Source organism: Columba livia, chromosome 2 (genome assembly GCF_036013475.1).
Source record: "Columba livia isolate bColLiv1 breed racing homer chromosome 2, bColLiv1.pat.W.v2, whole genome shotgun sequence".
NCBI classification, from domain to species: domain Eukaryota; kingdom Metazoa; phylum Chordata; class Aves; order Columbiformes; family Columbidae; genus Columba; species Columba livia.
This window is the reverse complement of record NC_088603.1, coordinates 47,017,124-47,033,401: the sequence shown is the minus strand read 5'-3', so window position 1 is coordinate 47,033,401 and position 16,278 is coordinate 47,017,124. Positions and strand designations below refer to the sequence as shown.

The following is a 16,278-nucleotide window of genomic DNA, read 5'->3' as shown; positions in this document are numbered from 1 at the left end:
CAGTGACTTTCTCTGTGGCTTGTTCCCTCCTAAGGCAGCTCAGGCATTTCACAGCATGGGGCTGAGTCTTGATATCTGAGATACCTCCACCTTTCAACATCCCAAGGCAGGAGCGGGACAGTGTTTCCTGAGTCCATGCCCACAACAGTTGTGAGAAAACATTTTCAGTCCTCGAAGATTAAAAGAAATCCAAATGGCTGTACTCGTCATCTGTCTCTCAGCATCAGCCCGTCTAGACCAGAAATGATAAGTAAATGCCAGTGGGGAGCTTTCTGTCCTCGGCTGCAGGTGCCTGTGCCCAGGAGGTGGCGACAGTCCCCTTCGCACACCCCATACTGCACACCCCATACCGAACACCTGCACCAGAAGACACACAGATGCCAGAGGAAATAATTTCTCTTCTCCTATAGGGACAATCTATGCCTGTACAACACCACTTTATTCTGACATAGTTTAAACAGCATAACTTTTGGATGAAAGCAATTCCCCAGGCACTTCAGACAGATCCAAAAAAACCTACCTCCATTTAAATGCCTGCCTACCACTCATTTCAACCCTGAAATAAGTCTGATGATCCTCAGATTTTAAAAGGAAAATCCCACTAAAGACTGTCCTCAGCAATGTGGTACCAAAAGCAGGACTTAAATATTTGAATCATTTAAACAGTTATATTAGAGCTAGTATAAGATAATTTTCAAAATAACACTTGCCTTTTCTAAAATGAAGCTTACAGATATAAGAAACGGCATAGGCACAGCCCTATGAATGCACACTGTTACGGTACATAAGAAGAGAAGTTTAAACACCACTATTTCATGAATACTGGGTTAGAAGTCCTGCCAACAGACTCATCGTATTATTATTACTACTAGCAAAAACTACCATTAGTTATTAGCTCATATATGGCACGCTGCAGGCAGAGACATACACCAGTTTACACACTGGTTACGCTTCCTATGCTTGTGTTGTATGGTGTTAGATTTTGTGGTTCGTATTTGGTTGCTTTCCATCCAGATCAGCTTTCCTTTTGAATACTGGCCCAAAACATAATGTTTGGATTTATTTGATCCTTACTTTCTACTGATTGATAGACAAGGCACTATTCATCAAACCATCATATATTGCTGCTGTTCATCATGCTGCACTTGCTATACCCTAGGTTCTCCTGCATACTTCTGCTTTGGTTTCTCTTTATTTTGATTGCCCATCTTCTAGATTTAAACTTTGTTATCACTTATGGTTTTAATCACGTTGGCAACAGCAGAAACAGTGGTCCCAGAGGTACAAGTCTAACAAATTTGCTGAGCCCATCCAGCAATTTGCAGCTGCCAAAAGGCTCAGAGCTGTTCCCTCTCCAGGTGTGCATTCCTGCAGCCTCATACGCTCCAGGTCTTGTACCCATCTGACCCTGCGGGGAGCTGATTCAGCTCACTGGGTGGACAGAAAATCCCAAAGAGCAAAGTGAATATTTTTTTGGCCACTTTAGCAATCTGAAAGTGGCTCAGAGAGGTGTCAGGTGAAGTGTGGGCAGAGGCAGAGGGGCAGGACCAGGTGGCTGTGCCTCTGAGAGGGCAGCACTGTCCTTTTTGGCAGGAGTCAGTTGTGTGTGAGACTGGCTCGGTCAGCTCACCTAGCCTTGAGCTCAGTACAGCTCCTAGCTGTAAATACCAGGATTAATACTCAATATCATTGGCTGCCACCCTTTCACGTTTCCTCCGGCAGCACAGGCTGGGAAATGTTTATGTTTTTGTTTCGCTCCAGACAGATCAGCACAACCACAGCCCACAACCCATTCAGTGGCTCCTTCTTGGCTCTGTGGAGTGAAACCCCAGAGAACATGTTGTCATACCTGTCAGATATAACCCAGGTAAGCAGGGGACACCCTGGCATCCACCCACGAGCTTTCTAATAATTTCTCAGTTTTTTTTTGTAACTGAGTCAAATGATGAGACCCTAAGCCAGCTCTGGGAACCCAACTTGCCCTGGTGCTGCAGGTGGCTGACTTCTGGTTGTCTGAAGGCCAGGATTTCAAATTCTTCCTGCTCCCTTGGCAGCTGTGAAGTTAGAATTAAAATGGAGGAAACTAGCAATTTTGTTATCAGATTTTAAAAATCTCATAGTTCACAAACTGCCTGCAATGGAATATGTTATTGTGCTGGGAAACTGATGTTTCCTAAGGTAACAGTCATAACAACTATCATTAATCTTTTGGGCTAGCAGGGGGCTTTAAAACTCAATTCCAGAGCAGAATATAGTGGTTCCTAGATTAAAGACTTGTACAATTTTTTTTGTTAGAAGCTTAAATAACTTGAAGTAAAGCTGCTTCACCTTCCAGACTTGTTCAACCTTGTGTTACACTCTCAAACAGTGGGCCCCAAAATACTAAGTGATTTCTAATAGCAACGGAGCAAGTATGCTTTGAGTATAAACATGGTAGTCCTGCATTCTGGAGTTAAGCACTTTGGTTGGTGAGCATGTTAGCTGTCTAGTGATTGCTTCTTATCCATCTCCAGCTCTCCATCTGGTCCTGGAATCATGGGCCGAAATCAGAATTTTAAGGAAAGAGAAAAAGCAAGCAAAATAAAGTGGCAATTAACTTACAACATGAGGATATAGGTACACTGATGGCCAGAATGATCCACGCAATGTCCATCTTGCTGAGACAGATGGTTGCTCTGTGTTGGGGTTTGTCTCCCTCGGTGACATGGGAGATATTTCCTTGCACCCCAGGTTTCCAGGTCCCAGCAGGAACTAGTCTGTTGAGGAAGTTCCCGGTGGCGGTGGAGCCAGCAGTGGAAATGGAGCTGGACAACCTCGTGACGGGCGCTGCGGAGAGAGCGCTGCCCAGCAAGGTCGTATTAGTCACTGCACTGTGCTGCGTTGGAGCTGGTCCCTTGGGGTCTCCGGGTGCCGTGGAGGAGATGCTGACGTCAAAACTCGTCTGAACTGAGTGACCCGCTGCTGCTGTTGCAGATCCAGGGCCAGCAAACAGAGGGACACTTGTACTGAGATTCAAGGTTACCCAAGAGTTGGTTTTGCTCAGCATATCCCATACGCCGTAGCGGGTGGGTTTAAAAGGCACCGACACTGCTTCAGGATCAGTCGATGGTCCAGCAGTTGTGGTGGCAAAATCTGCCTCCTGCACCACTACCTTGGCCCCACCTCCTCGCTCTCCTTCCCTAAGGTTTCCCGAGCTGTTATGGCGGGGAGAAGGGTCTGAGTGTGTAGTTCTTGCCAGCCCCGTGCCATTTGGATCGCTGGACGCTGTGGTCTGGGGCTGAAACGGGTGGTCTGGGAAAGTGCTCCTCAGGGTAGGGAAGGGAGAGTGCAGGGTCGTCTTTAGGTAAGGCTCTGAGGACTCTGTGAAGTTGCCTTTGAAAACCTGGAATATTTTCCCCTTGGGGCGAGTCTGTCCCGAGTACAAAGCACTCTGGTTGTACAAATGATATATTTCCTTTCCACCGAGGCCAGGGCCGCTCGCTTGGTTTTGCCCGGTGGAAAGGGCTTTCTCCGCCAGGCTGACGGGATGGGGAATGGTGTGAGTGGACGTGGGAAGGTGCTCCGCTGCATGGCGGTCTTTGTGGCGAGGTGTTGTTCCCATGGCTGCGATAGTGGTAGTGTCCATTGGGAAGCCCTGAGAGGAGGAGACAGTGGGAGACAGTACCTGAACAGAAAACACCAGCTCTTCTGTCAGTGCCAAGATCAGTAGAACACCTGGAGGAAAAAACACAGAGAGGGGGTGAGATATGAGGGAGGGACCAGCGGACAGGGAACAGCACGGCTTGAGCATCTGGCAGGGAGGAATACCTTCCATGTTCTGCAGAAGGACAGCAGAGCTAGCATCCAACTTTGTTGGCTTCTCTGGGAAAGTAAGAAGAGAAAGGAAAATCCACAGGTGCTGCGGTGGCCCCGTGGTCGTGGGAGTGGCAAGGTGGGAATGTGAAGGTCACAGGGAATCTCTGTGGCAAAGGGAGAGAGAAGCTTGGAGCAGGGACTCAGGACAGTGCTTGAAAGTGTCACAGGCAGGTGATTTCCCTATAGAACCTACAAAGCATCCTGCTCCTTAGGGGTAGAAACAAAACACATTTTTTTATTTTTGTTTTGGCCAGGAGACCACCAGATGAACATCCGCATCATTATGGGGAACCTTAGTCCACTCACTCTTTTGGCTGCAAAATCTGACATTTGGCTGCCTCTAGTCTTGGACTCCATTAAGCAATCTGTTTTTTGAGAGAGCAGCTGCTTAGCCCCTGCTGACAATTAGGTCAAGAAGGGATGTCTTATGAGAGGGCTTCCTGGGTTATATATGCTGTCCTTTATTTAGCAACTTCAGAAAATCTAGTCACTATTTTCTAGTGGAAAATACTAAAAATGAAGAAGAAAACATAGCTATCACAACCATTTTAAAAAGCCATGTGATTATTAGAGATCGGATTCAATCTAACACAACTGTCCTTCTCAACCTTGTACAATGTTTGGTTGTAACCTGTTCTCTGCTCACACGCACTGTGGGACTGGATTGTGTGAAATTCACCTCCTGCCACACTTCATAGTGCACATAATTTCATGAGGTGCCAGATTCACACCGCTGCGAACACCGATTCTTCCATTTATTCCTACTCCAGATAATGGACGTGGGCAGCTGCAGTAGCATAAGCCTCCCCGAGATGCAGGGCTAATGCACCTTGAGTTAGCATGACCTGCAGGGACCACATCAATCACACGTCACCATTTCCATATGTTGAAGCTGTCGAGTGTAATGTGTATCTCTGCCCACTAGGAAGCACACGGAATAAATCCATTTTGCACAGTCCACTGAGCATCATCAGATGGCAGCATTAGCACTGTGCTAGTGTGGATTTCAATCAGCAGCATTAAGGTGAAAGATGTTGTCACAGTCTTAAGAAATCAGAAATCAAAGCTGCAGGACTCCAAAGTGGGCAATGATCACCTTCCAGCCAAGACTGTTGTGGAATACCTTCCTGCCTCCTTCTCCACCCTTCCCAGGCTTGCCAGCTTTCTCCATGAGCATTGTTATGCCGTTTAGTTCTGCCTCACTTGGGAATATCTGTTATGGGCACCAGTAGAAAAGGAAGCCTGAGACCTGGGAAAATAACATCTCTGATTATGTGCCCAGTGGGCCCTAGGGCTCTGTTGCACATTGGTCAGATGCAAATACCATGAAATGTGTTTATTCTGAGTCCTGTGCATCATTCACACCCATTTGTAAGCAGTGCCATACACATAGCAAAAACTCTCCAAAGGAGCAGTACCTATTCCTCCTGTCCAGCTAAGTGCTCTGCTTTGATCACTGAACGTCATTTCTGAACCAGAACAGCACAGAGCTCTGCAATCAGCAAAATTCACCTCCTCTTGCCCCCAGCAGCCTCCTGTTGCTTCGCAGAGTATCCAGAAAACAAAAACATGGACTTGATAACATAGTGAGAGACAATTACAAGCAATGCACTTTTCACTGCCTGATGCTAAAATTAGCTCTTTTTTAAACAAATTCTGAAATAAATATCTCTGCCAAACAAATCACTGTCTCAATAATTGCTTCCCAGTTCCTAGCCAGGCACAGACACTATACTCTTAGCAGAACACCTAGTCTAAGAGAAGAACATATTCTGTACACGGAGATGCAACCAGGAGAGCATATCATGCTATACTTGTGGAGCATCACTTTTGGAAATGAAAAGCAGGAGTTATCTTCACATTTTTGGCAGCACTTATTCTGAGGTCAAGGTCAAAGCAGATATTCTACTGTCCATATGGCTAATATTTCATGCCAAGATGAGTTACTGCCACAGAACAAATTTGAAGAGGAAAGGATGACGATTTATTTTGGATTTGATGTGTGGAGATAATGTTTCAGGAAACTTTGGGCCTGCTGTTCTGAGGACACAAAAGTGCATTGGCAGATCTTACGAGATACTAGATTATAACGATTGTAATGCCTGCTAAAATTTTTGTGTGTTCTTTGTGTAGCTACTCCCTCTCACAACTCATGCACAGAAAAATCTTGGGTTAATGTTCTTCTCCAGGATATTCCTTAAGGAATAAGGAAGTTGTCAGCTCTTCTACAGATTGTGCCCTGGGGTTAGAAACCCTGATCTTTGACTAAAAACCTACCTAATACCTATCTCTACTTCTTGAAATACTGATAAATCAGAGGCTTGCTGCTATCAAGATTTATAATCTCTCTGGGACAGCCTGCTGTGGTAGCAGGTCACTACACATCAGGCAGGGGAAGCCAGATGCATTTAGCCAGCACCTGTAGGTGGCTTGTAAAGTATGAATAATTATTCAAAGGAAACACTACAGCAGAAGTAATTTATCTGACAATAAACCATAACCCCCACGACATCTGGCTGTCTCAGGCTGTGACAGTCAGGTTTTGCTCATGTGCTAGAGTCCCTTTAACAGCCTTTGCAGAGCCACTGTGGCCCCACAAGCTACAGCTTCTTAAGACTCTTTTTTTACTGGTTGAATGGACCACAGTGACACCTTCAGTGACAACCAGAGCTAATCTGTGCCCCTAACCACTGAAAAAATATTCTGCTTAGTAGGTCATTGTGAAAACAGTGCTGTATATTTAGGGAGAACCAGCTGATAATAAGGACTTCACAGTGGGCTTTTCTGGCCCTTTTAAGTAGAACTAATTTGTTTTAGAATTGATCAACAGCCAATTGGAAAACAAAAAGTAAAGCTGGTATTGGTATTTTCAGATGCTCTGCATCATCACCTAAACATGTTCTGGCCAGATTTGCGGTGACCTGATTGCCCAGAGCTCCTGCTTTTCTATCTCTTGAGGATATCTTACAAAGCGGGACTCTTATTGAGGTCCCTGATACTAGACTGCCCAGTTTGGCAACTTTGGCTTAAGCCTAGGAAAACGATATTCTGAATTTCTCTAATAAGGCACAGGAGACATTCATCACAGAAATGGACTTAACCAACCCCTTGAAATTTCTTCCCTTCCCAACCTCTGTTTCTGCTTCACAAATGCACCCACACTGAGAGAAAAGCCGTGGTGGGGACAACATGAATCACCCCCAAGTGCCTCAGCTTACCCTCAATCAGACAACCACTGAAAGGAAACCTTCTGGTTGCTATTAAGTTGTCATGGCTGAAGTTTTGATATCCCAGATGAGATGGTACATAGCAGAGGCTCTTGGTCAGTCCAAAGTGCAGTCCTGAAGCTCATTGCCAAAATCCTTCTGTTTTGGCTGCCTGAGGCTCTTAGGACAGATCTTACTTAGAACATGAGCCCTTTGGGGTAAGGACTGGCAGTCCTTACTATCTGCTGGCATAATGGTAATACAGACGGATGTAAGCACATTGAAGTAAATAATAATAATGAATTATATTTTCAAAGGTCGTTTCACAAGCTTTTTCACAAGGAGACACTTCTAAGGTGTAGGAGCTCATGCTCAGAAGGGGTCAAACTAGTTAGGCTTTTAAATGCTGCGTGTCAAATCCCCACTTCTGGAGTCTAATTTTATGATGACATTAAAACCATCCAACCCTAACAAGAAGGCTGATTTACCTGATCTACCTGACGCCACTGTGGTGTGAACTGTGTCATCCTGTGGTCTTGCACAGTGCACCAAGAAGTATTAAGTACAAAATGAATTAACTCAAAGATGAAGCACAGCAAAGTGAGAGCAGAATGTACACAGAGGGTGCTGATGTGCATTTAGCCATAAAAACAACTTCTTGACAACATGCTGTAATGGTTCAAATCTCAACAGGACCTCCCTTCAGTGCTTCTTCCCATTGTACACTCATGTGAGGAGTCCAGAAACGGTGTGTACAGCTGTGTACATGAAGAAAATGGAGTTCCTTTACAGCAGTGTTTTAAAAGAGTATGGTTGATGTCCTCAGCAAGTCTCAGAAAAGTTGGGGGTTAGGAGTATTTTGCTTTCCCAAACTAAGAAATCTGCAGAGTCCTACCATTGGAGAACTTCCTCATGACCCTTTTATTTGCATGCAGGGGGCAGAACTGCCTCCCTCCAAACCAGAAAAACAAAGTGACTCTGGGCCCAGCAGCTGATGTTCTTTGACTGTTTTATCTCAGAACCTCAGAAGCCCTTGCTAGGAGCCAGTGTCCTGGCATAGCACAGTATTAAAAGGCCTCATCATTTAGGAGTTAATACCCCCTGGTGCTGCCTGGGACATTTCATGGGCACTTTCAGAACAGTCTTTTTGCATGACCTGGTCGAGCAGGCATGTGGCTGTCGAGTCAGCTCTGGCGTTCAGCCTTCCCGGGTCACCTCCTTTAAACAACACAAACTTATGTAACTCCTGATCTAAAGCCCATGGAAAAGTTCCCAGTGACTCTAGCCAGCTTCGGACCAAGTCCGAATTGCCAAAAACCCAGCGGAAACTTTTGAGCTGCGCATTCACATTTCTACAGCAAACGACCTCGTGCAACGAGCTCAGTCTGGCGCTTGACCCCTTTTGGCCTCTGCTACCTTGGACCTCACAGCAAGACAAACAGAGCCACCCTGAGCAGTACCTGGCAAACATTTTCACTGTAGGGGGTCAGGAAGGGCTTTTTGTGCAGAGACCTCCTGCTGGACTCATGATTTCAGACTGCCATGGGCAAGGGAAGCAAAGGGAGCCATCCTACAAAGGACCCCGTTATCTACAGACCCAGGGCTGAGGTGCACGTGGGCAGCGGACTGGATGCTGAAGCCTCTCCATGCTTCTAATAGTCTCGGCTTACTAATAGCGAGAGAAGGTTGTGCAAAACCTGTTCAAAGCAACAGCAATGTTATTGTTGTAATGAAAGCTTTCCTCACAATGCCATTAACTCCTCGTGTGTCTCTCAGCAAACCCAAAATGTTACCGGGAGCAAAATGAATCTTTAATAGGCAGAAACTGCAAAGGATGTATATATTATTGCTTCTGTTACGGTCATTTTCTTTGTAATCTGTCAAAGCAATATGATTTTCACTTACAATAAAGTAGCCTTTGTACAAAGAGTTGAGCAAATTTCATCTCCATGATTGGTGGCAGAACTGAAAGAATAAAAAGTAGGTTACTCTGCATAGGAGATTTCTCTTCCCTGTCTGTCTATCAGTGGCTGTCATGACAAAACTCCCAGATACTAACTTACAAGTTATTGTCTGTTTTCTTGGTAAGTATTGGAGTGATCAACCCCCGCTTCAAAACATGAGGTATTTGGTAAAATGCAGAGACTGACACACACAGAGTAACAGCTCTATTTGCAGTAACAACAACCAGCATCAGCAGAAGCTCTGGAAATCACATGTACAAACACAAATTGAGCAGTACTTGCTGACACTCCCTGTGCAACAACAGTGGCGGTTGCTACAGTTTTCATGTGGCAAGAATGTCCTGGTCTTTTACCGATATAGAAACATTGCAGAATACTGTTATTGCCTCTAAGATCCACTTCCATCACAGACTTCAAGGGAGTGACTCTGTAAATTAAAATTCATTTCTGGTCCTCCAGGCATTTAAACAATGGGTGATAGGACAGTCATAGTTATAGAGCAAGCAGCTCTATATTCCTTCTCACCCTGCACTACAGACTCATAGATACTATGGGAATAGGTGTTTCAGAAATGCTTCAGACCTCCTGCTCAGCTAAATATATACAGACATCCGAGCTGTTGAACCTTGTGGAAAGGCTTACTGACAATCTAGGACAACAGTAATTACTGAGAGGAGGGTAATAAAAAGAAAGAGCCTGACTCTAGCTGCTTGTTCAAGGTAATCACTTACCTGAAAATATCATTTGGACTTGTCAGCAGACATCCTCACCTGCTCACATCACACAGATTTGGAAGCTTCATCCCTCAGCAGAAAAAGGAAAAAATACATCTTCCTGCTAACAAGGCAGCTGCACGCCGGAGTTGCTGTTATTGTTGGAAGTGCTTCGGAGGAATGAGGACAGAGCCAGCCCAGGCAGGCGTGTCTTGCAGGGCTGTGCAGCGAGAGGGCTCGCTCCTTTATGGAGCACCTTTGCAACTGCAAGGCAAGATTAACTTACTGAGCCAGTCCCCCTCGCTGCCAGCAGATCAAAGGGCTGCTTGGTATTCCAGCTTGGTTTCCTATCAAGTCCAGATACAGTTTGTCTGACACGGGGCTATTCAGATGCCAGAGGATTGCTGGCAGTTCTCGTTTTCTGGGAACAAAACAGCAATGAGTACCCCAGCTGCACACCCTTGTGAGACTATTCAGTCCCTATTTCAAGGCAGAGTGTCCTTTCCTCCAGCACAGCGTTTAGCTTTTTGTGTGTGGATGGATTTTACAGATCTGCCGCCTGCTTCTGTACCTCCACCAGACTTTCCACTTCATTCAATTATCTCTAATGACATTAATATTCCTGTCAAAGGAAAATATGGGGAATGAAATAGCGACTCTCTTCTCTCCTTCTTCTTTGGCATCAATATGCATATTCTGTATTTTATTTCTTCACCCCTCAGTGATGAATGGGCAATTTCTACTTCGTAACTATAAAGAAGTCCACAGATCCTGTGATTCCTAAAACCATAATTCTGCCTCCCTTCTTCTGTTTCTTCTCTTTTTTTTCTGTTTCCTTCTGTCTCTGGGGCACAGCTGGGTGTCTGGAAGAACAGACTGCCCAAAGAGCAGGAAAATGTGCCCCGTACAGCCAACAAACAATGTCTCAAAAGGCACAGGGAGATGTTAGGAGAGCAACAAGTTGGGGGCTTCTTGAGAGCAGTATAGGAATCCTTCAGAGTCAGTCTTTGATTCAGAATCCCTCTTGTATCCAGGGGTGCTGCAACTGCCCAAGCAGACTGTCATATGTCATTTGTAGTATTTTGCTAGAGAGAAAAGTCACTTCCTTTTTTTTATTTCATTACACCAGGTGAGAAGATCCTCCTTTTTCAGGCCTTGGATACAAACATGTTTCAGGCAGACTTCTTTTTTGACACCACAGCCAAATCAGAAAGGAAATGGTGCCGTGACAGTAGGTTTGAGATCTGGTGGCACTAGCAGCTACAGGGCCCCTGACAGTGACCCCAGTGCTGATTTCCACAGACTGAGGTCTCAATCAGGAAGGCCAGGCAGATACATGTATTATATCACAAGTGTATTCTACCCCTAGTTACACAAACTCTGTTTTCACAGCCATGATCATTTCATGGAGGATGTGGAAAGAGCACAAATAATAATCTTAGATCTTTGCCTTTTGCTGCTCATGCCTCTTTTCTCCCTGCCATTTGCAGTTCACTTTTCACCCTTACTGTTTCCAGTCCGAAGGTTTTTCCGAATAAAGATATTTAGTGTACTATTTAAAAAAAAAAAAAAGGTACTTACAAATATCAGCTTGTTTAGCAGTTTCTAGAACTCAGGGCTGATTAAGAGCTTGCTGCTGAAACAATGATTTAGCACAAAGCTGCAGCTGGCGTAACAAGAGAACCATGCCACGTATTTTAACCTTTGCTGGAGGATTTGCCACATCTGTAAGTAGTAACTCATCACACATTTCTTCCCTGTGTGCTGTCATGGATGGAAACATATGGCTCAAAATTGCAGAGGCCATCATTTGGAGTTTCAGATGAAAACTCTTCATAGGGACAGAGGCTCTGTGTGCTCCCTTGTCCAAAAACACATGGAACAAACCAAAAATAATTTTAAAAGCACATGAATGTTCCTTGATCTGACAGCTCCCCCCTCAAACAAAGCTTGTCCAGCCCCAGCTTGGAAAAATGCACATCCCTTCCTTTCCAGCCTTTACTTGGCAGCAGTTTTTGTTGGCAGGATGCTGTTGCCAAGGGAGACAGAAAGGATGTGCAGCTGGCTTTTCTTTCACCTGCACTTAGTGCTGCTGATCCTATCTATGTTACTGCAGAACCTTTGGCTTCTAAGAGACCTACCATCAATGTCACCGGACCTTTTGAAGAGTTTTGACAATGACACAAATAGCTGTGGCCTCTGATGGAAAGCTTAAAATAGGATCTTGCCAAAGAGAGGATACAGTTGGTGTCACAGATGCTGACTCAAGCAAGGATATCCATTTCACAAGCAGCAATAAGAAGGGGGAAAGGAGGATTCAAAGCCATCTTAAAAAGGTTTCTGCCAACCCCCTAAAACAGTAAGTAACTTCAGATATGTAAAAGTTACATGCCTAGTCTAAGGCAGCTGTGGCTCTGGCAGACAATTCACCCCATCCACAGGCTGACTAGTACCTCAGGGAGACTCCTTTCTTTCCATTAGCAAAATAAGTCACATGGAGGATGATGAGCTTTAACCAGATGTCCTGATTTCAGGTGATGAAAATTAGGTGAGATGAATCCCACACCCTAACCCTCATCTAAATAGATTATCATAAAATAAACCGAGGATTTGTTTAGTACAATAAAGTGATAAATAAAAGTGATGTTTGAAAAGATGAAATGTAGTGTCTGTATTTCAACACTTTCCAGGAGAGGAAATCCCACTGCTTTGGACACTCAGAACCAGTTTCTACTGAGCACCAGACAACAGGACTTAGAGAGCAACGCTTCATTGGCATGAAGAGTGGACAGGAGCAGGGCTCGGCAGCCTTTCCATGGTAATGTACTAGGAAGCATTTTTCCTTCTCGTTTTAGAGGGTAAGTGGGCAAGCACTATTCAGCTGAAGCTAGGAGCTGCTCCTAATGATCAGCTGTGCCTGACCCCTGCAAGGCAAGACGTCTGGTATCTGCTGAACTGGAAAGCAGTAGGAAGCATGAGGAAATGGGAGCCATTTCTTCATGCATAAGCCTTTTTTCCAAAATATCACAGCTCCTAGACCTGTTGTGCTCCTTTCAAAATCATCCCACTTGCAGTTGGAGGTAACCAAGTCATAAGCTTTAGATTCCAGCACCAGATGATATGTCTTTTTCAAACCTAATTTCTTCAGGAGCTCTTACTAATTTACAACAACTCACCTGTCAATCAAGGATGCCTATTCTAGACTCAGGATATACTTTCATTACAGCACAGTCATTTTAACTCGTCTTTTCTAAGGAAACATTTGTAGGAACAGGTTGTCTATCTCTCTGTCTGTATTTCCCAGTAACTTCTGATTCATGGCTGATTTCAGATATTGTAACACACTGTATGACAACTGGCGGGGAAGCAGAGCAGAGTGCCCTCCTCGTGGATCCCTCTGCTTTGACGGGGAATACTGGTTTTTTCTCTACTTGTTAAAGTTGTGCCTAAATTATCCAGCTGCAGCTACAGAAATGTTGATACTGCAGCCAGAAGGGATGTTATAGTTATGCATAAGCTGACTAACTTCTACAAACCCTGAAGGTATTTCAGTCATTTCATCTGTTCACTGAAAGTAATTTGGATGATTTATTACTTCTGCCCCCTTCAATCACATTATTACCTCCATGTGCCTGGTTATCCTTGTGCTTGATCTCAAATGAGAGCTTGTAATGAGGAGATCACACTGATTTGTTATATGAGCACGTAGCGTACATTAGAACATTATAAATTAACTATTATATTTACCTGCAGGAAAGCGTTACTCAGATTTTTGACCACTGCCCTATTTAAGGGAAAGGGATATGGTGCCTGAGAGTAAATGACTTGTTGAGAGGTTTGTGCAGTTGTTCACTGTCTCAGTTTATCTTTTGGGCAACTGAGAACCAAACCAGGTCAGGATCAAGGGAGTCAGCATTTCCAGTATGGGGGGCTGGCTACTGGTTTAGGGGTACAAAGGGTCATATCCGAACTGGAATAATTCCCCAGGTGGACTAGGGCTATAAAAGGTGAGAGTTTCCATGTCCAGATTTTCTGCTGTGAGCACAGCCCAAGGATGTAAGGTTACGCATAAATCAGCCAGAAAGGCTGCAACATGCTGCCCTTATTATCTGCTGGATTATGCAGGGCTGGCAAAGCCTCTGGAGTGGATGTAAGGTTGCTAGGGGAAGAAGTGAGCTGTTACTTTTCATTCCTGTTCATCCTTCCCACAAACTAGCAATAGCTTTCTTCTGGTTTTTAGAACTAAAGACTGTATAGCCTCTTAGCTGTTGTGAGCAGAATGCGACTTCAGCTGAGGCTGATTTCAGAATAACCTTGATGTTCACCATGGCCCAGCTACACAGAACCACACGGGTGCTCTGTGCGCTGCTGTGCAAGGAGGTCTGCTCACGGTCCAAGGGGCTCCACCAAGCCCCTCCACAGCCTGCAATGCATGGAGGTGCATGCCTGAAACTCAAGAATCTCAAGGGTGCATGCTCCATTAGGACATACTAAGATAAAAGGGAAAGAGCAAATGCCCTTCTTGAAAGCATCAGCTGCTCACTGCAGAGATGAAGAAACGTTTTTTTGCTCCATTAGGTGAATTGCAAGATTGCACAGGTATTGAGATATGGATTTTTTGCCATCCTTTGAAGCTGGGTATTCGTCTGGAAGGAACGATGGTCCAGTTTTGTGTAGAAAATCATATGTTCTTATAAGAAAGGTCACAGCAGTAGCCAGATATAATTTCTGCTAATGAGAACAGGACTCTGCTGCTTATATTTCATTTAGTGTTATTGCTCTTGAATTAGATTCAAGAGGTGGGGATATTCAATATCATACACAAAGAACATAAGGGTGAGATGACATGGTGATACAGCGTACTTGATTAGTCAGGGGATCAGTAATTCAAGTGGAAATACATATGAAGTTATAAAGAGGTTCTCACTTTATAAAAATATGCTACATCAACTCTGCAGTTCACTCATTTCTGCAATTCATATTTCTTATTCAGCAAGAATGCAGTTACACAACAAAGTATGTTTCACCTTTCTGTGGGGATGCTCTCTTTTTTCATGCACATTTGTTTTTGTTTTTTTTTTTTTAAATATCCCTGTACCAATATGTGTGTGCTACTCCTGAATGTTATTTTGAACATGTATTGGTCTTATATTTTCCTAAGAACATATTGCATATTCAAAACATCCATTTACATTCAATGGTTTAAGTGTTCGTAGTGGACTTCAGTCATCAGAGTTTCATTGTGCCTTAAATGTGACAGGCTGGCACTGACATATGCACTACTTTGCATCATCAACATAGAATCACTGTTTCAAATAATAGTAATAATAATAAGTATAATCCCTATAGCAGCATTATTCTCACAGTACTTTATAAGTAAGATGTTTTATTTGTCTCTCCTTTCTGGTTAAACCTTCCTCTATTTATATTCAGAAAGGAATCTGCTTCACCCATTCCTGAAACATGCTCACCTTCACATTTAATTTTATTTTGGAAGGAAATTGGTCTGACAACCCTAACAACTTCTGATTATTCACAGAACAGCCCTTGCGAAGAGATTAATCGTACTAGCTTTCCCACGTTGCCCTGTCAGCACACAGCCCTTCAGGGACCTTCTCTTGATGTGGAAGTTAGCTCAGCCTCGATGTTCATTCATCCTTGACTTCTGTTTCGTTAATACCGGTTGTGTTGTTGGCGATATGACGTGGACATCTTATCTCTCTCCTTCCCCCTCTAGCAACCACACTGGGAGCCTCATCTGATTTCCGTCAGGCTATTGCATCGCTCCTAAAGCACAGTACTTACTCTTCAGCTACTGCTGATGTGGGCTGGAGCCAGCAGGCAAAACAGAGAGCTGCTCTTCCTCTACCTCACCCCAGCACCACCATCCCTCCAGGAGCACAGTGGCTGTGCGATGCTGCCCAACAACCCCTAATGGGGCTATTGAGGGCACCAAGTGCTCAGACACCTCTGCCTTCACATGGAATGTGCAGCCTTGGTGTCCTATGCTGAGATGGCCTCGCAGGAGCAAAGTCCCGAGGTGCTTGTCCTAACGCTTTGCTGTGTTATGCATCTCCAGCCCTGCAATCTCACTGCTCTGCTCTTGAAGGCTATTGATTTTATTTATTTATTTTATATACACACACACACACACACACATACATACATGTATGTATGTTTATTTATTTATTTGGCACAGAAATGCCAGCCATGTAACTGGAACATTTGACTTTTTGTATTTTCAGCACCTGCCTAAGTGCTAGCACCTGACTTCACTGCACTGTCCTTAATACATGTGGCTGCCTGGGTCCCAGGGAGGGCTTGAGATTTCCTGACACACTGGCAACAAACTTCAAACACAGCTGTGGGCTGTTTCCTCAGAACCTATGCAAGTGCAAAGGTACCCAGTGGTGCACTTGGAAAGACACATTCATCCCTGAGATAGCTAATAACATATTTTTACTGCTTACACTGCTCTGATCCAGGCTTTCCTTGGTCTGGACTTTATTTATTAATATACAAAACAAAACCTTGAAAATA

General features: G+C 44.3%; 1 protein-coding gene across 10 annotated transcripts in view; it reads right to left on the bottom strand.

The window, feature by feature from the left end:
* TMEM108 (transmembrane protein 108) overlaps positions 1 to 16,278 on the bottom strand; it is a 255,485-nt gene that overhangs the window by 8,663 nt on the left and 230,544 nt on the right. For 3 of the 10 annotated variants that reach the window (XM_065051721.1, XM_065051720.1, XM_065051722.1), the window contains one exon: positions 2,602 to 3,714. In XM_065051721.1, the coding sequence (XP_064907793.1) occupies positions 2,602 to 3,714 (1,113 nt within the window). Of the gene's footprint in view, positions 1 to 2,601; positions 3,715 to 8,966; positions 9,094 to 9,756; positions 10,007 to 16,278 lie in introns of those variants that run through there. The other 7 variants (XM_065051718.1, XM_065051719.1, XM_065051724.1 and 4 more) reach the window with 6 other exon arrangements.